Raw genomic sequence first — 21,316 nt, 5'->3', positions numbered from 1 at the left:
AACACAAACACACACACACACACACATACATATATATATATATATATACATATATATATATATGTATATATATATATATATATATATATATATATATATATATATATATATATATATATATATATATATATATTACTCAGCTGAAGAAATGCATTGTGGATGAATGGGGGAAAATTCCGCTTGCTAATCTTAACCAACTGTGTTATTAAAAGAAAAGCTGATGTTACACAGTGGTAAACATTCGACTGTCCCAAGTTTTTTGGAGTGTGTTGCAGTGATTAGATTTGAAACAAGTATATATATATTTTTTTAAATGAATAAAACTCACAAAGTAAAACACCAAATAATGAGTAAATAATGTATTTTCAATACAGTACAGGGTGAACTGAATTATCAGATGACTCTTTTTGTTAGTTTTTTTGTTTTCATTTTTCATACTGTCCTGACTTTTTCGGAACTGAGGTTGCATATTGGGGTTGTAGGAATATTATATATATATATATATATATATATATATATATATATATATATATATATATATATATATATATATATATATATATAATATTCCTACAACCTCAGCCCCAAAAAAGTTGGTATATGTATATACTGTAGTCACTGCTGTTTTAAAGCTTGTAATATTGAAGCAGAAGCCAAACAACGCGCAGGGGGCGGGGCTTGTCTAGATACGGGTGGGAGTGAATAACGCTGTAGCGGCGGTTTCAGTAGAAAGTCTCGGTGCTCGGTTCTGCGCATGCGCACGCGCACAGAGGTTATCGAAATATGGCGGCCAGGTCTTGTGAAAAGTACTGAGATCTGCTTCAATTTCGACAGATTCGCGCAGGTACGTGTCCGCTTTGTGTGCTCGGTGTGGCAGGGCTCGGTGTGTGAAGCTGCAGTGTGTCGGTGTGAGGGCTTTCTGCGCCTGCGGTGTGTGTGTGTGTGAGAGAGAGAGCAGCTTTTACAGCAGAGCTTCAGTGTAAACACTTTCACCGCGTCGCGATGTGTTTCTCATCTTATTTCTCCAAAGTGGGAGCCGCTGATGGGCGTCTACCCCCGTTATTAACCTTCATAAAGCGGTAATAAGCCCATCGCGCGCTCCCGTGTCTTCCGGTCGTGTAGGTGGAGTGTGTGTGGAGTCTCCCAGGACACACTTCTACACAGTTTTGTGTGATTGTGTTGCTGATGTGTTAGAAGGCTTGTGATGACGTTTCCTCAGAGCACGACTTGATCCGAGTCATCAGCACACAGGCCGAATGACGTACACGTCTTTCTGTCTCACTCAACTTTCTCCTCAAATACAACTAGAAGCACTGAAATTAAAGTAAGACTCATTTACCATCTACTACTCTTACTGCTACTAATAATAATACTAATAACAATAACAACAACTATGATAAACAACAACAAGCCTGTGTTCATATATTTGTTAATTATTTCAAACCAGGGATCATAATTAAAACATAATACACCAATAATAATAACAATGATGGCAATAATAAATCTTTTAAATTGCTGTTTGTTACTTCATAGTAAATTATAATAAATAATGTTCGTTTTATATTGTTGATTTATTAATACCAATAATAAAAAAGTACTACTACTACTACTACTAATTGTTGGTATGCTTGTGTGTATATCTGTCTATCTAAACATTTAATAACAATTTATATATATATATATATATATATATATATATATATATATATATATATATATAAAATTATAATACTAGTACTCGTCAGAAAACATAAAATAATAATAATAATAATAATAATAATAATATAATGACAATAACAGTAATAGCTATACTAATATAATAAAATAATCAAATACTACTACTACTTATAATAATAAGAATACAATTTTTTTTTTTTAAATGAACAGTTAAATAAATGAGGGCATGCTTGCCTCGCACGTCTGGGTTTGGAGCTTTGAATCGCGCCTCCGCCCTGTGTGCTCTGCCCTGAGTTCGCATGTTCTCCCATTACTTCGGTTGTTTCCTCCGGGTACTCCGGTTTCCTCCCCCGGTCCAAAGGCATGTGCTGTTGATGTTTACAAACTGTCCGTAGTGTGTGAGTGTGTGTGCGACTGTGCCCTGAGATGAGTTGGCACCCTGTCCAGAGTGTCCGCTGCCTTGTGCCCCGAGTCCCCTGAGAGAGGCTCCAGGCTCCCCGCGACCCTGTGTAAGATCTGCCGTACAGAAAACAGATGGATGGATTGATACTTAAATAATAATTTTAGCACTAGTAGCCTAATCGTAGCAGCAATTACTGTTAGTAATATTAGTATTTGGTGTATAAAAATAAATTTATAAGTGTTATGATATGAATTTCACCACTGCTGCTGTCCTTGCTTATGTGAGTACTTATGCAATAGTATTTCATGATGCTTGAAGACATTTCATAAACCACAGTATACTGTATATAAGACCTTATGTGGGAAAGAAGGGACAGTGAAAGTTCCAGAGTGATTCTCACAAATTAAATGATCAGATCAGACATTTTTAGAGCTCGTTTATTTCATGTTGTTCGTTCTGGAAGGTAAATAAATATTATTTATACTCAGTATTTATTTTATACTCATGCTACTCTGAGAGAAGTGTATTACGACGGTAATCTGTCAGTATTTATGTTCTTATCGCTCTAGTGCTCGGTCATTCTCCTCATTCTGACATGGATCATTCTGTAGATGAACAGCTCACTATTATTACAAAAGACAATGTTATGTATATTTTATAAGGTATGTAGTAAATGATAATGAAGTTCCTGTTAAGCCGCTTCTTATTCGGGCCTGTCTGTTTTCAAAAGTTATTATCACACTTCCTGTGCTGTATTATTCATTTCAGTCTGTCGGTGGACAATATGACCTTTTTAAAAATGGGATTTGTGTGTGTGTGTGTGTGTGTGTGTGTGTGTGTGTGTGTCTTCTTGCTGTGTCACTAAGAAATTGGAAAATGTTTATTTTCGTTTTAGAAATGAACTTGGCAGAGTTACTTTCTCAAAGCTGGCTGGGAAAACGGTTCAACTTGGTTTGCAAAACAGACATAACAATCTCCTTATACATCTCAGACTTGTGATAATGGCCACTACAATAGAGATCATTGAGTTCAGAATAAGACTGATGTAATATTGTTTCTTGAGAAAGGGGACTTTTCAAAGTATCGTCGTTATCATCAGATGTCAGAGCTTTTTATCTCTTTTTTTTTCACGCCTGTTAAAATCAACTAACGCGACATTAAAGGTGCATCAGGCTAAAAATGGTCTTTTTTTAATTTCAAAATTAGGTCTCTAACGGTTACGTGGCTTCAGCATTGTTTTCATTTGGTTGCATATTGTTATACTGGATCGCATATTTTCATTTGGTTGATGGCAGGTTTATTTTTACTTATCCTATATTTTGGTACAATTTTATTTATTTATATTTTGCTTCTACGAGATGATGCACTTTAAGGGCCAGTCTAATTTGATGCAAAGATTTGTACATCAGCAGGAATGTAGCAACACATGGAGGTTGAAAACAGCGGTCTGTTTATTTAAATGTGAAAGTGCAATAAAAATATGTTGTCCCTAAAATCAATGAATAATCGTGATAAATAATCGAGATCTCAATATTGATCAAAATAATCGTGATTATCATTTTGGCCATAATCGTGCAGCCCTATGTCACGCTGAAAAATATTCATGAATTATCTCATTCGCGTGCTTCATCAGTCGGACAACTAGAATAGAACAGGAAGAGCTCGTATTAACCGTTCACAGAGAGGATACACTGATGATACGGTTCTTTTTCGCTGCATATACGACCATGACGTCAAGTTGATGGATGGTTAAAGGATGTTTTCATCATCACGTATGTCATGTGACCAGCGATGTAAGAGGTGCACAGTCTTGCTGTAGTCTTGCTGTGCTTTCTCTCTTTCTTAATTCTCTCTCTCTGACAGAAAAATTGAATAACACACAGCTTGTCATGTTACAGAGAAACCAGACAAAAAAAATGTCTGACTCTTGCACTGATACTGGAGACTCCTTCCAAAAATCTCCTTACAGAAAACCTCACCATACAGTAACAACCGATGTATTATTAAGCTTAGATTATGCAGCGTGTCTGCCGTACAGCTTCCTGTGAACGTTCGAACTGTTACTATGGAAACGATTACATCTGCTGTTATAGAAAACTCAACGTCAACATCTTCTGACCAATCAGAATCAAGAAGTGCTTATCCATAACACATGTTTTTACAATCATAAGAAAAACAAAATAAGAAATCGGACGAGTCGATCTGTAGAGATTTCCCTAGCATTTACCGTACACAATTTTGCAAATATTGTGATATAATCGCCTTTTGTCCTTCGTAGTGCTGAGCTACGACGACGTTCAAGTCGCCCAGAGTTCAGGAAAACCCGCATTTCCCCAGACAAGAGCTCAAGATAATGACTCCTGCATTAAAAAAATAAAACCTTGGTCTTTCGTCCTTAGCACCTGGAAATGTCTGTGCCCATTTTTAACAAACAAAAAACAAAAACAAAACAACAACATTGATCTGTTTTTTTCGTCTGTTGTACCTGTAGATATTTGATTCGGATATAAAAATGCTGCAGGGTGTTTAATGTTGTCCAAGCTGGCGTTTTCCTGGCACAGGAGGTGTCGCTCTAGTTAAAGAGACACGATCAAACCGGTCGCCTGCTGCTTTCAATAAACTGTCCTAATTAAATGGTTATTTTAACGACCCCCCATTGAGTCACATCCTCTTTTACGCTTGTCATTTCCTCTATAAAATATATATATATATATGTATATATATATATATATATATATATACATATATATATATATATATATATATATATATATGCATATAAAATATATTGAAATTGGGATTGAAATGCTGACTCGTACATCATGTTTACACAGTAGTGTAAGAAGAGATGTTCAGAGTGTGTGTGTGTGTGTGAGAAAGGTATGTTGCGCAGTGAGTCAGAAAAGAGGGGTTGATTGTGTGTGAGGCTCAGGAATGCGTCCCCCCCGGCTACGTTCCGCATCGTCCAGTAACACACACTCCTCCGCCACAGCAGTGTGCACGTGGCCCTGAGCGCCTTCTGACTCGCACCGCTGTAGGGGAAGCCTTTGAATCTGGGCGTTATTTACTTAACTACGTACGGAGGAGACACGCGACGTGAAGAAGGTGGTAACAGCAAGAGTGTGGTCTTTACCTCTGTTATAAGCTGTTATACCAGTGTGACGTCGGATTCTCAATTATGATTGGTCGGTGTTGAATTCTTGGATTCTGATGGGTCGGTGTTTAATTATCGGATTCTGATAGGTCGGTGTTGAATCCTCGGATTCTGATAGGTCAGTGATGAACCCTCGGATTCTGATTGGTCAGTGTTGAATCCTTGGATTCTGATTGGTGTTGATTTGTTTCCTATAACAGTGTCGCTGATTGAAGTTAAAGGTTAATGATTTATGAAAGGAGTCTCCAGTGCCAGCACTTTGTAACAGTCAGGAGGTTTTCCACCACGTGAAAGTCTTCAGGACAGAGGAGTCTGTGCTTCTCGGGTTTCCGTGTTTATTTTTTTAAACTTCACATAGAGAAGAAAATCGAGGTTGGTTATATGTGCTACAGCATAAGTAATGACATGAACTAACTTGTTTCGTTAAACTTAACTCCAAACTTGGTAATTATGGAACTGTTTCTGTGCAAATTGCTGTGGTATAATTTATTGATTATTTTCCTATAACAGCACACCCCTTAATGGTGTATTGCTTTTATAGCACAGCAAACTGCCTACGATTAGATTTGTTATTCATTATAATACAAGATAGTAGTACGCTATATTTTCTCTCTCTCTCTCTCTCTCTCTCGCTCTTTCTTTTTCTCTGTCGCTTACTGAGAGCTGATCTTTTTATCTGTCTCTGGCTTTATATCCGGAGGGTGAATCTCTCTGGATCTTGCTGCTCCCACGTGCTCAGGTGAGAGGAGGTAGAGCTCTGCTTCATCCAGCCGGTCCACAGGCTTGTCTATACATCACACAGATGCACATCAAAATGGGTTTCCACACTTTAACCCTTGAAATGACGGATTCCATCATTTATACATCTTTTTTTTTAAAAAATAAAATTAAATTAAATACTCAAAAGCTTAAAAAAAAAAATCACAAATGGTTAACATCATGATCAAACGGTTCCATGAGCAGTCCTGGAAAATATTTATATACATATACATATTATTATTATTATTATTATTATTATTGTTATTATTTTTCAGAACTCGAGTCCCAAATTGAATTCAATTGAACCAAACTTTTGGGTAGAATTTGCAGGTTTTTATATCCGAGTTTAAAAATAGATATTTTTGCACGAGTTCATTTGTAAGGATAATTTCGGGGCTGTGGCTGCGGGATCCCATTCCGTTAGAGGATAATTGATTTCCCAAATGATTTGCCTCTTTCGGCTGCCGAAATTAAATCCTCGGCCCGAATTTGTGTCAAGCAATTACGACTTAAATGAATGTGTGGCGTTAATGGGAAAATGTCATGTTTTCGGTTAAGCGTTTCACTGAAACGTCTCCCCACGTTCCAACACCAGTGGTGTTAAACCTCTACAGCTTTCCTCCTTCTGTCTGTCAAACAGTTTTATTCTCAATATAATTATTAGTCTGTAAGGGTACGTAAAGGAACAGTGCATCCGGGATAAATATCGCCCTTCACGGTACACTTATGTATGGGATTCGCGGGTGAAGCTTTTGATTATGAAATGAAAAATTGTATTACGTAATGACTTGTTGTCTATGCTCCTATCATCTCTTGTGCTAATAATTGGTCGGTATGACGTGTAGGAATAACGCACAACAAGGTGCGGTGTCAAAGGGTGATTACGTGAGTTTCCTTAGTCCACTTCCGCAACTTGCCAACGTAAAAAAAAAAAAAAAAAAAGAAGTCAGGATTTGTATCACTTACATTATAGCCTATCTGCTAACATATTAGCTAAGAACAAGTGCATTGGTACAAACCTGTGATTTTCTGGCGTTGTAGAAAATGAAACAACGCTGACCAACTTCTGACCAATCAGAATCCAGCAGCATGCCCAATTATGGTCATGCTGGACACTTCAAAGTCGTGGCCGCTTCCGTTTCCATTTGGCAAGCGTTTCACTGCGGCAATCGGACCACCCAGTTAACGTCTGTCCCATTTGGACGGCAGGATAAGGACATCTGTCCTATTTGGACAGATTTCAAGGCTGTCTCTCTCGTGTGACCTTCTTCCTAAAGGCGTCCCAGAAGTCTGTTCACTAGACAGAAAGACATGGCACTCCCAACAACTAGGAATGTTTTCTTTACTATTTAATTATTATAAATGACCACAAAACCATTATAAAAGATGAGGCCATTTTGGGGATATGAAAACGAAAATGTAACATTCCTACTTCCTTGCAGTTCAGGTCATTTTGGGTGGTGGTGCAGGATTTCCTGCAGGATGCCTGTAAGATGGACATGATGACATGGGCTGAACATCCATATTGCCGTTATATTCGTCCATATTGTGATATGCTGTAGAGCGTGAATGAATGCGTTACTTGTTAGGGGTTACACAGACTAGTCGACCTCTATGCTTAATAGTCACTGTTGTCTGGAGCTAACGAGTAGTCTAGAAGGTTGTGGGTGGGGGTGGGGGACAGGCCGGGATTGAAGCCTGGAAAAACCTCCCAGATGCTGTTGTAGATGTAGCATCCTGCATCTAAGGACAGCTGATCATTGAGCTACGAGAATGGCTCTCGTAGTGATGGACACGAGCATCCATGCTGCACACTCTCAGTTCAAGAATCAATCCATAAAGGAGTACTGGAATACTTGAATTGGCGAAATTGCAATTGCGTGAAATTCTTTCACGGTGATGCTTGTTGATAAATGAGACCTTTTAGCCTTACGCATCTTCGACGCACGTGAATCGAAGAGGGCTTCAGCTGAACGTGCAGTCCCTCCAGGATTTTTCGATTTTGTGATCGCAGTAATCAGGCTGACGCAAAATCAAACAAACTGAGGAGGAGAGTGCAGATTTTACCACAGATTTTACCACAGAGTTTACCACAGAGTTTCCACAGATTTGGGCCGAGACACATCACGTGACTTCATCACAACTCGCATTCGGCCAAAGCCCTCTTCGATTCACGTGCGTCAAACATTTCGTGCAATTTCGCCACTTCAAAGAGTTTTCCGCAAAAAAAAAAAAAAGCGCAAAAAATTTCGAAAAATAAAATGACACTTGTACAGACTGGTTGTGATGATGTCACATGACGCTACTTGGCCCAAATCTGCAGGAAATCTTCGGCGATTTTCAAAAAATTGCAAACTCCACGGAATATTGAAGGATTTGCTTGATTTCGCATGAAATCCTGAAGAATCGACGACTTCATAAAAAAGAGTGTAATACAATGTACAGCTTTTATTATTTTATTACACTCATATATTTGTTTTGGTCGTTAACGGTGTAGCCAAAAAGGAAATTTGTAGCCTGTGTGTGGCGTTTTAATTAAGTTTAGGTCTGACATTTATAGAAAAACCGAACCTCCTGTACTCCTGGACGTCATGAGTCAAAGTGTCCATTTCTAATATGGATTGCATATGGAATATCACTGCAATTGTGCAATAATGCAGGGTTTAGTTTTGTTTTCTAAATCTGTGTCTGTGATGTTTGTTCATCTTCCTGCGGTGCACTTGTCCATGTCCATAAAAAAAAAAAAAAATTTGCAGTCACATTTACCTGATCGTGTTCCAGAGCTTTGTACTGGTTACACAGGAGGATGTGTGCTAACAGTAACTGACGCAGGTGTTGCTAAAATTAGACGTGTCGTGGTTTCGTTGTTCTGATATGATAGAAAATGTGATGCGTGTGGAAGCGACAGCCACCAACCATCAAAAAGGCAGAGAAGAAAGCCGAGTTACCACAAAGCTGAAGAACACGGCGTGGGCCTTGTGGAACCACAAGAACACACACTCGCACACTAAATGGAGAGAGGGGGGCAGAGAGAGGGAGGGGAGGGCACAGTCACAGTTATTTTTGATTATTTTGGACTAGTATTATGACTATGAAAATTTGTCCCACCCATCCATCTATTCATTTTCTGGACCACTTATCCTACTTAGGGTTGTGGGGAACCTGGAGTACATCCCAGGGAACTCGGGGTATGAGGCGGGGGACACCCTGGACGAGGTGCCGACACATCACAGGGCACAATCACACACACACTCACACATTACGTACAATTTGGAAATGCCAGTCAGCCTACAAAGTCTTTGGACTGGGGGAGTAAACCGGAGTACCCGGAGGAAACCCCCGAAGTACCGGGAGAACATGCAAACTCCACACACACACAGGATGTAGTCGGGAATCGAACCCCCGACCCCGGAAGTGCGGGGCAAACGTCCTAACCCGCTAATTATGCCATTAAGTTCTTAGTTTTACATATTTAATAGCGATGCATTGGTCTTAATGATGATAAACATAGCGTTCACACGCACTTGCTGTATATAGCACTTTTACATTTTAAATAGGAATTTAAAACAGTTGTAGTATCTGTGCACGCCTGGCGTCTAACACGACAGCTTATTTAAACAGAACGAACAAAACAAAACAAAAAAAACACCCAACAAACAATCACCAAGGATAATCCAAAAGTAAAGATTCAGAAAAGCATTCCGAGGTCAAGCTCACAATAAGCGAACACAAAGGTACACGGATAAAGGGCATCATAGACACACCTTTTTTAAAAAAAATAATACAATTTTAACCGTTGACGTCAATGGGAACAATGTACTGATTTGCAACAGGCCGTGTCACCAATAGGAAAATAATCAACATTCTTTTTTTTCTTCTTCTTCTTCAGCGTACTACATTGCTATTACACTGTTAACCTCGAGCCTCTTGCGTACGTCATGTTACTTCCCAACTTCCGGGAATTTTTTCCTAACTCTCGTCAATAAGATTCACAGATGTGACGGAGCCAACAAGCTTTTGGAATATTCTGGAAGTTTCAGTATAAATATATATTAACTGAAGTGTATTGAGACACAGTGGTGTGTGTGTGTGTGTGTGTGTGTGTGTGTGTGTGTAGCTGATGTAGTGTACGGGAACGTGAGACGAAGTCTGGGGGAGGAAGTGTAGCTGGAATGCTTTTAAGTTTTTGGGGGTGTTTTCCAGCCCTGACAAACACACACACACACACACACACACACACTCACATTTACACGACCCCTAATACAGACACACATGCAAGCATATCTAGCTTAGACGAATCCTTATCGCCCTCGGCAACAAGGACGACAAAGATGGATGGATGGTCGATAGCGAGTATGGGGTTTTACAGGATGCAGAAAGGGAGAAAGTCGCTGTAATTGCGTTCTTTTATAGTCGACACAATCAGAAAATGTTTCTGATGATTCGTTTTCCACAACGGCGGATCTGACAGTAGTTCCGGCTGCGAGGCATAATATAAATCACGGGTTTATATTAACGCGCGTGTTCGAATATGTTATCGTGTCTATAGTAACAACACAGGACAGTGTCGCCGGAGTTAGTGTTTTGTAACAGAAAGAAAGCCATAACAGGAACTCTTTTTATTTTGTGGTTTAACTGCATGTGTGTGTATGGGTGTTATATATATATATATATATATATATATATATATATATATATATATATATACAAAGTTTACAGCTGACTATAATAAAGTGAAGCAGTTTTTCACTTGCGTATGACAAACAGAAAGACATCTGTGAGACAGACACTAACCAGACATCTCTGCTTCTTCAGAACTTAACATCAGTTTGTGGAAAGAAAAAAAAATGTAATAACAATAATGGTTATAGTTTTATGAAACCGTGTTTTCCAAACATTCATGAAGCTTCTGTCCGGTGAAGAATATTATTGTACTGATTGTGTTATGTTTCAGATGATTTACTTTGAGCAACATATGAAACTTCTAAAGACTTTGGAGCTTTTACGACGTTCTGAATGGGGCGCTGCGCTAGTCAGGATGCTTTAAATTGAAATTTTCCCATGACAACAGTATTATAATTCTTAAGTATTGAGCTATATCAATATACTCTTTTATCGTGTCTATAGTAACAGCTATTTCACAGGGACTCAGTTGCACATGGACATTCTCGCTGTGGTTGCTGGGACTACGGTTGCTGCGATGGCCTTGGGACCGCAATTACTACATACAATCCTGCACTCAAGTCTCCTTTAGTGAACGATAGACTAGTTCAAAAAAGACTGTTCATGTAAAAACCATAATGAACTTCCCTTTACTTTTACGCTATCCGTTGTTGCCCAGATGAGGACGGGTTCCCTTCTGAGTCTGGTTCCTCTCAAGGTTTCTTCCTCGTATCATCTTAAGGAGTTTTTCCTCACCACCGGCTCGCTCAATAGGGATAAATTCACACACTTAAAATCTCTATCCTGTGTTTATATGTTTCTGTAAAGCTGCTTTGAGACAATGACCATTGTTAAAAGCGCTATACAAGTAAAATTGCATTGAATTGAATTGAAAAGGAGCTCACGGCTGTTTTTAGATGCTCAGTGGTAACAGGAATGAACTTGTTTTGCGGACGTTCCATAACAATAAATGTAGCTATAAACAGATTTAAAAAAAAACAAAAAGTACGACACGTCATGATTTAAAGGTGCAATAATCGATATTTTTCATTTCGTACTAGTATAAATAATACGTAAAATTATGTAGAAATGTAAAAAGAATAGAAAATAAATAAAATAGTTTAAGCCATTATCTCAGAACAAGTGTAATACAAAGCTGAAAAACGACCCAGTTTGGAAACCTGCCTTCTGGTATGGGATGTTTGTTTGCATTTGGATTGGCCATTTTTGTCAGTCTTTTTACAGACACGCGCCCCCAAACACCACTTTCGCAGAAGTCAAATGTATGAATGCACCTTAAAATGATGTCATGACGGTCCTTGCTAATGATAACTCTACTCGAACCACTGTAGGTTTTAGGGGCGGGGCTTTGTGCACATGCATGGAAATAAGGGTGGGCTCAATGAGTAACAAAAATCGTTCAAATCTTATTTAACTTTTTTTTGGGTTTTTTTGACGTCACAGCTTACCTAATGCACGCTTTAATAAGAAAAACAGTGAATTGTTGGCAAATTGCTGTGGTAATAATAGGAATAAAACCCTTTGTGACATGTCGGGAACTGTCTGTGATTTACAAATCTAGCTATACTCTCCTGGTACTTGGTACCTTGTTGAATATTTAAGTGTTTTTTGTCGCTTTTTGTCTACTGGGAACCCGTTCTGATTTTAAAGGGTTCTCCTAGAGGGACGGATGAAAAACATTTACATTTGTATCGCATTCTATAGTCAAACAAATTAGATTGAGCCTCATAGCTTATCATGTAAATATGGCTTTAGGGCTGTCGGTGTGTGACAACAACACACACACACACACACACACACACACACACACACACACACACACACACACACACATTATGAATATCGAGCGGACCTGCTGTTTCCGATATTTCCTCAGGCATTATGCTGACACAATGTACAGTTAACAGCACCATATCATCAATCATCAGCAATCATCAGCGCCAGCATCGACCCTGCTTCAGCTGCTCTACAAATATCCCTATCTGTTTTCCCTCTTAAACCCAAAGTGGCCTAAACCAAATGTTTGTTTTTTTAAAATTAACTTCAAAGCCTAACGCCATACTCCAGGAAACACTGGGGAAAAATACCCAGAAGTGAACATGTCCGAACGGCGTGTGAATTACTCTGGCTCCTCTGACAGTTCCTCAACCTCAGCTACATCGCTCCGGTTCATAATTACGCCGCGTTCACGAAAACTCTGGATTTTCCCAACGCAGAACCTCCTGCTTTACACGTTCGATCGTTCACGCTGACTCCAGCTGTCGGAAATGAAATGAACACTCGCCGTAAACACTCGTCTACAAAACCTGGAATTATTGAAGAGTTGCTCAGTGGGTGCTTAATATATTCTAATTAATTTAATTACGATGTTCAAAGTATCGCTCACTATTTAGCAATCTCAATGATAAACTGAAACACAAAAGACTTCAAGACTGTTTTTCTTGTGTTCTTACTTTTGACTACGAGCGCCGCCGTGTCGCAGTGATCTCACAGAAGTCGGAGCGCTCGACAAACTCGGGCTTTCCGAGTAGGAAATAGGAACTGGAGAGACGTTCAATCGGATCTTTCCTACTGGGACATCACAAAGTATAAAATATAATAACAAGGGAAAGAAGTCCAGTCTCTTTATATGTAAACATTTCTTTTCCAAATCCAATTCCAGCGTTTGCGGTTTGTTACAGGATCCGATGTCCGACGTTTCCTCAGATATCTGATCTTTTCCCGGTGTCTGATTGACACTGATACCTGGTATTGGATTAGTTCCATCTTTAATAAGAAATGCACACAGTTTATTTTATTTATTTATTTTAAAACCGTTTTTAATTCAACCAATTAAAAATCAGTTAGCTGAATTGAAATCAACACCACCCTGACCAGGCTATTACTAAGGATAAAAGCGGTAAATTCATCAACCATGCTTTTGTAGTTTCTTAATTATTATCTTTATATTTCCTCTTACTATAGATTTGAAAATTCAACAGTTCTTTGGTGTATGTATTTAATTTTTTTTTAAAAATTACTCTTCCATATGTTTGAAATATAAGGGTTGCTTTCAGGTTCTGTCTCTATTTTTACCCCTCATAATCTATCCTGTTCTATCTCCTACTTTCCTTATATGGTCAGTACTTCCTGTTTTTCTTCCCTTGTATCCGTGGATGTTTTTTTTCCCAAGTCTCACCTGTTGCTTGTAAGCCTTTATTAGCCCGTGTATTTACACCCTTTGAATTTTTTTTACACAATATTTATTCAAATCCCAAGCCCTAGTCTTGTCTCTAATCCTAGTATATATATATATATATATTTATATTTTAGCTTCCTCTGTTTTTAACACCGGTCTGTAATTGTTTTTTTTGTTTTTTTTTGTGGATTACCCTGCCCTGTTGTTGCTACACCTTGTAGTGCCGACTGTGTGGTGTTCTCACAGTATATTAATAAACGTGCTAGGAGGACGGACAAGCGTGTGCTGTATTTCAGTGGTTTAATGGTGTCTTAAGATAGTTGCGGAGACCAGAGTGAGCGTTTTTACCCCTTTTACCCCTTTGCTTTGTACGCTTTATCATTTTCTTTTTTGATTTTGTGTTCATATTTATGCCAACAATTTGTTTAATTTTCATTTCTGGTCAGTAGTAAAAGTGTAAATATCGAGTTCATTGCTCAGATCTCTCGGTTTTATTTGACTTTTTGTAGTAATTCTATAAACGGAGCTTAAACACGTTATAAGTCCAAACACTTTTGAAGATTTTTGCGGTGAAGTTTTTTTTCTCTCTGCCTGCTGTCCCACCTCTACTTTACATATTATAATGATGCAAAGGTTTTTCATTTTAAAATAAGTAAATAAATGGAAACGAGCACTCTAACAGACCACAGCTTTATCCGAGTGCCTCGGCTGTTCCCGGCGATGAACCGCAGGCGCTCGTGTGTCTCGCAGGCAAATTCTCATTCCTGTGCCTTAGCAGCTCATGTGCAAGTAAATGAAGTGCTCTCTCCGTGTGTTTTGCATTAGAGCGTTCTGTGTGTTGATGCTCGAGCGAGAGGTGTGTGCGCCGTCACTGGTTTGAAAAGAGGAAGCTGACAGCAGTCCATGTGCAACTGATAGGAAGTCCAGTTCACTGTTCTGTCACCTGATCGACTTTCTGTCTCTGTCTCTGTCTTACAGGTTGGGAGCCACAGTGCGTGTGTGTGCACGTGTGTGTGTGCGTGTGTGTGTGTGTGTGTGTGTGTTGTGGAGCTGTGGTAGCCAATGAACAGCATGGGCAGAACAGCACTGAAAGGTGAAACCACAATCCCAAAACACACTGGCATTTAAACACATCAAGCATCTCACACCTCATATCTTAGTTGTTTATATCTGGACATGTAATGTATTATTTAACTACAATATAGATGGTATTCGAACGTATTAGTGGCTTACATCTTGAACTGCTGTGGAAGTCACGTCCGTGAATTACCCAGAGGATAAAAAAAATAGGTTCAAAAATTTGAAAAAAGAAAAGAAAAAAAAGCCTACTCCTACTTATGTTGCTATTTTTAAACTCTTACACCCTTAAACACCCTTCACACTGTCGCAACTAGGCACGAGACGACGCGCTAAATCCACGCTCCGAGACATGTCTCATATGTGAGACGATATCAACACGAGACAGTAGTGACACAAATAAAATATAATCTTTTTAACGCAAATGCACTGATATTGATACGCAGTATCAGTACGCTGTACTGTTCCTCTGTTATTAACGTTATTTTAATCTTTTTCACTGTAATACGTGTATTTCATGGCAGTGATATTGAATATGGAACGAATGTTTATGATTTTAAATGATTAGGCTAAATAACAACTTGCCACTTTTTAGACTTTAGTTTATGTTTATGATTTGTCCACCTCCGGATATTCATACTAACAGGATCACGTGCACGTTTAAAGAGTTTACATTTCATGCGTTAACGTCTCAGTGTCTCTTTGTTCTTTTTTTTTTTTTTGTACTCCAGATCAGAAGGAGAGTAAGAAGGAGAAGGCGGGCAGGAGTACTCCTGTCAACACAGGACCTGCACCAGTTAAAGGTGACACACCTCACGCACTGATTATCAGCCATTTTTAACCATTACAGAGAGCGATTTCGAATCCACCTCAGGCACCAAGTTGAACTGCAGGTCGATCGTAAGTCACTCTCAGTGTCTGGAGCGGATTTGAAAAATCTCTCTGTAATGGTAAAGTATATCTTAACTATTCTACGTGGCAGGTAATAGTATGCATTTCTTCTGGTCCAGAAATAAGCCCCACCCCCAGCTGGAACAGAGCTTCTCAGCTTTGCTCGTCTTCACTCGTTGGCGTTCATCTGCGCTTTCGGGAGTTGCCTCTCAGACAGCGAAGAGGCTGTACCTTTAAGCCGTATTGTAGCGTGTGGTTCGATGAGGCAGGACACGAGTGTGTAAACTCACACTTTAATTATTAGGTCATTTTTTGAGTGTTTTTCACACTGGTATTTATTACTGGGAAGCCAAATAAATTGTGGCCAAAGTCCATAGCTGGGGTCACAACACAGCCAGAGAGCGCAACATGAGAATAATCCATAATCAGAACAGTAAAAACCAGCAAAAGGTCATAACCAGGAAACAAAGAAGCAGGAAATAAGTTACTGGGAAACAAGGCTAGGACTTAACGTTAGGAATGTAATATAAGGCTTTGCAACGAGGGACAGAAACAAGAGGACATAAATAGACTAATCGTTGGTGGAACACTGAACAGGAGAACACAGTCAGGTAACACAGCAATGATAGACCAGACCGGAGACAGGACCAAAATCAAAACTGATTACTATATAACTATAAACAAATATGTAAATACAAAAACCCCACATGTTTAACAAAAAAATATTTGTATGCACAGTAGCTTCAATATTATATTGAAAACACAAAATAAGGAATAGTGGAATTCAGTTAGTTGTAGAGAGTTGTTTTTGTTTTATAGTGCTATAATGTTGTTGTTGTTGTAAGGTATGATACTTTAAATGTTGGCACAGTCTACACTGTAGATAAGATGTGATGTCACTCTGTCAACCAGTGGAGTCAGATGATGAGATACACATACATTTTTTATTTTCATTTTGTAACTAAAGCTCCCTCTTGTGTACATCTGAGTCAATAAACAGAGCTGTGATCTCTCTGTGTGTGTGTGTGTGTGTTTGTTTTTCCTATTTAGCCCCTGAGTCATTCTCATGGGAAGAGTATCTGAAGGAGACGTCGTCCACACCTGCTCCTCCCAGCTGCTTCAGACAGGTGAGAAAGTCCATATTTGTTTCCTCACACACATGATCAGGGCAGCTGAACACATGGTGCTGTTCTCAGAGAGGTTTGTGCAAAACAAAACCTTTTGAGAGTGAGACAGAAGAACGAGTGCCACTTTAAGTTCTGGTATAACCTTTAACTGTGGGAGTGGGAGATACTGGTCTGAATTCCTACAAGAAAGGGTAGGATTGGTCAAAATTCATTCAGCTGTGGGCAGGAGTGATCAGAAGTCCTTTGGGTGCTAGTTAGATTGGTCAGAATACCTTCAGAAGCAGACGGGATTGGTCAGAAATCTTTTGGGAGCAGAGGGGATTGGTCAGAATTCCCTTCAGAAGTGGGTGGCATTGGTCAGAATTCCTTCACAAGCATGCAGGACTAGTCAGAATTCCTTTGGGAGTGAAAGGATTGGTTTGAATTCCTTTGGGAATGGGCAAGATTGGTCAGAATTCTTTCGGGAGCATGCAGGGTTGGTCAGAAATCTTTTGGGAGCAGAGAGGATTGGTCAGAATGACTTTAGGAAAGGATGGGATTGATCATAATTCCTTCAGAGGCATGCAGGGTTGGTCAGAATTTCTTCAGGAGCATGCAGGGTTGGTCAGAATGACCTCGGGAGCATGCAGGGTTGGTCAGAATGACCTCGGGAGCATGCAGGGTTGGTCAGAATTTCTTCAGGAGCATGCAGGGTTGGTCAGAATGACCTCGGGAGCATGCAGGGTTGGTCAGAATTACCTCGGGAGCATTCAGGGTTGGTCAGAATTTCTTCGGAAGCATGCAGGGTTGGTCAGAATTACCTCGGGAGCATTCAGGGTTGGTCAGAATTTCTTCGGAAGCATGCAGGGTTGGTCAGAATTTCTTCAGGAGCGTTCAGGGTTGGTCAGAATTCCTTGAGGAGCATGCAGGGTTGGTCAGAATAATTTTTATGTAGATTTTGTAAATTTACATAATGTCATTTGAAGGTGAAAAATAGGTAGAACTGCCATTGGCTGCAATCGCAGTGGTGCAGGATATTTATGCAAGGCACTGCATTTGCATGCACGTTTGAAATATCTCTCTCTTTTGCAGTCTCGCCTCCCTCCATCAAACGACTTCAAGGCTGGTATGAAGCTGGAGGCTCGCGATCCTCGTAATTCCACTTCCGTCTGCATCGCCACGGTGATGGGCATAACAGGCATCAGGCTTCGTCTACGCCTGGACGGCAGCGACAACACCAACGACTTCTGGAGACTGGTCGACTCCTCGGATATTCAGCCAATAGGAACGTGCGAGAAGAATGGAGATATGCTGCAGCCACCGCTGGGTAGGGAAGAAACGCCGTGCTGGTTTTGTCTCTTCATTTAGAACGCATAATACCTCGTTTAACGCTACCTACCTTTCTTTCTCACTCTCTAGGCTTCAGGATGAATGCCTCCTCATGGCCCATGTTTTTACTGAGGACGCTGAATGGGGCAGAAATGGCGCCAGCGTCTGCATTCAAAAAGGTCAACTGTTTAGCTTCGTTCCTTTAAGTAACAGTTATGGTTTCTTGTCGACTTGCGTATCTTGCAATCCTATGTTCTGTTTTTAGTTCTTAAGTTTTAACATTAGTAACATTCAGTTACATATAGCTCCGAATTTCCTCATAAATGCATAACTGACACTTGTGCTTAGAAAATTCTATATACCATAGTGTGTGTGTGTGTACCTTTTGATCAGGAACCTCAGAGGCCCATTCAGAACAGTTTCAAACCAGGCATGAAGCTAGAAGCAGTGGACAAGAAGAACCCTTACCTCATCTGTCCTGCAACCATCGGTGAGGTCAGAGGTGAAGAGGTGTTTGTGATGTTCGATGGCTGGAGAGGCGCGTTCGATTACTGGTGCCGTTATGACTCCAGGGACATCTTTCCTGTGGGCTGGTGTGCGGTGACCAAACACAGCCTTCAGCCTCCGGGGAACAGCAGTGAGTCCAAAATCTGCTGATCCGCATTCTGTAGTTTAGAATTTTTCTTTTGTCTGTGATGTTGTTCTGGATGTGTCGGTGAAGCGGGCTGAAATACATCAGCCCAAACGTGACTTATGACCATTGGTACTGTTGCTCTCGGTTCCACAGCAATCCAAAATGACCCGCTTTAAGACGTCGTTGTTGTTTTTGTTGTTGTTAACAGCCATTTCTTGGATCTCGGATCCCAAAAGTGAAACCTTACATTGATGTATTTTTTAATCTTTGAAAGACTTTAGCCCTGCTAGCTCGTTTCTACCTAGTCTACATAGGTTTACATTATTTTTGATTGAGTACCATATGCAGCTTGAATGCGAGGAGAGATATCGCTAGCTATGTAAGGAATAAAACGCTCGTCCTATGGATGTGTGCTGTTAATAATAGGAAAAGAATCAACCGGGTGGCGTGATGCGGCTCGACGCACAGCAGAGTTGCTGCTTAAACCACAGCAATCTTCCAACCATTAAAATTTTTACTTTATGAATGACAGAAACATCACGCTTTTTTATCCGCTTATAGTTGTGGAACGTCTCGGAGACAAGTTATCCTTACGTTATAGCAGCTATAAACAGTCATTCCCTCATTATCTTCTCTTTTCTCTCTCTTAAAATGAATAAGACAAAAAAACAACACCACACAGCTTGAACGTTACCTGAAGACTGATCTGTTACAAACACTGACACTGGAGACTCCTTCCATAAACGTTACATAAACATCTACTCTTAGAAATTTTCACCATGTCAACCGTACACATTTTTCTTTGCGACATGTTAAAAAGATACAATTATAATCTGTTTATAATTAGCCTTAGATTATACGGAGCATCTCTGCTGTCAAAGTTCCCGAAAGTAAACGAGTCGTTACTATAGAAAACGAGAGATACTGATATAAACCTGATTTCAAGTAGAGCCATAATAGAGCTGCTGTTATGGAAAATTCACGTTCTGACCGGTCAGACTTGTGGTATAAATGCCTTGTACTAATAAATAGGGTGTAAATAATAAAAGTACAAGCAGAGCTTGTGCATGACCAGTAGGGGGCAGCACAACTCCACTCACATCAATAACAATAGCAGCCATTATACAGTCATTTACATAAAGCACAATGCAGGGCAGGCGAAGTCAAAGGACGAGGAAGTTCCAACTATATTCGACCCGACAGCAGACACACAACCCGTAAGTAAATGTTATTTCATTCTAATTCAGCCTCTTTTTTAAAAAAATAAAAAATCTATTTGCTGTTTTAGATAATACATAAAATAAAAACACACCATTCTGAATCCTATTGTCGAGCTGGTGTATTTTCCTCTCCTTCATTTTCATTATCTGATGAACATATGGAGAGTTATTTTTCTACACAAAGTTCTTCATGTGTAGTTTGCTGCAGGTCACTCGAGATTTGATCTGTCCAATCAGAACAGAGCTCATTTACATAAAGCAAGTCTTAAAGACGCAGTATCCATCAAAAGCCCTATTCGGATTGGATTAGTTTATCAGGGTTGGTAATAATTGTTTGTTTTTGTTTTTTTACACGACTCCTTAAATGATAAAACTCTCGCATCTGGACAGCCATAAAATGAGTTTCTAGAGGGTTGTATTTTCTATGAACCTGGACGTTTTCGTCACGTGGTCATACGATCACGCTCCATTCACAACATGGTGTCTGAGCGGTCCGAGAGGCTCTGGAGAAGAGAAGAAACGCTGGCTTTTGTTTCAGTTTGGGGTGAACTGAAGTACACAAGAACCATCCAGTTTTCATTTTTGGGGAAGTGTATTATATATATTTGAACAACAAAAAAACTCAATTTTTTAAAAAACGTTAAAGCATGAAGCTATGAGTGGATTTGCAATTGTTTTTTTTCCACGTTAAGCCGTGGATGTCACGATGCGGGTAAAATAATTCCTTTTGTTAAGTGTTATTTGTTTATTTGGTTGTTATTTTGAGGTTGGGAAATCTAAAAGGACGTCAGTGGGGAGAAAGATCTAATATACAAATCGTAGACTATATAGGATGAGTGATTATAGTATAGCATTGTGACTATATATAGCATTCTGTCTTCTTACTCAGCATGCAAGTGAAATCACACCTTAAGTGCAGTTGTTTTACTGCTGGTGACGTCAACATTTATGTGAATGTGAACGTAGTCTATGGCGTCAAGCTTTTAGTGTCAATAAATCAAACGTGATTGTTTTGTTCCTTACTTTTTGGTTCGCTCTGTAGTCGCGCCTTAAATGTATATTTCTGGACATGCTACTTGCAAATTGTATTCGGGAAACCGTCCCACATCATGCATATTCATGTTCATTCCTAATGAAATACAGGTTACTATGACAACACATACCCTAAGGATGTTTTCATCTTCCCTTTTGAGCATCCAAGTGCG

General features: G+C 39.5%; 1 protein-coding gene across 1 annotated transcript in view; it reads left to right on the top strand.

The window, feature by feature from the left end:
- Positions 1–734: 734 nt before the first annotated feature.
- LOC108275918 (sex comb on midleg-like protein 2) overlaps positions 735–21,316 on the top strand; it is a 42,755-nt gene continuing 22,173 nt past the window's right edge. Inside the window, exons 1-7 of the mRNA XM_017487051.3 lie at positions 735–844; positions 14,833–14,947; positions 15,663–15,734; positions 16,873–16,949; positions 18,021–18,255; positions 18,348–18,436; positions 18,651–18,894. Of these exons, the coding sequence (XP_017342540.1) occupies positions 14,917–14,947; positions 15,663–15,734; positions 16,873–16,949; positions 18,021–18,255; positions 18,348–18,436; positions 18,651–18,894 (748 nt within the window). The 5' untranslated portion in view covers positions 735–844; positions 14,833–14,916. The remainder of the gene's footprint in view (positions 845–14,832; positions 14,948–15,662; positions 15,735–16,872; positions 16,950–18,020; positions 18,256–18,347; positions 18,437–18,650; positions 18,895–21,316) is intronic.

This window comes from Ictalurus punctatus, chromosome 15 (assembly GCF_001660625.3).
Source record: "Ictalurus punctatus breed USDA103 chromosome 15, Coco_2.0, whole genome shotgun sequence".
Classification (NCBI taxonomy): Eukaryota; Metazoa; Chordata; class Actinopteri; order Siluriformes; family Ictaluridae; genus Ictalurus; species Ictalurus punctatus.
Note: the sequence above shows the minus strand (reverse complement) of the source record. Positions and strands in the feature narration are given on the sequence as shown.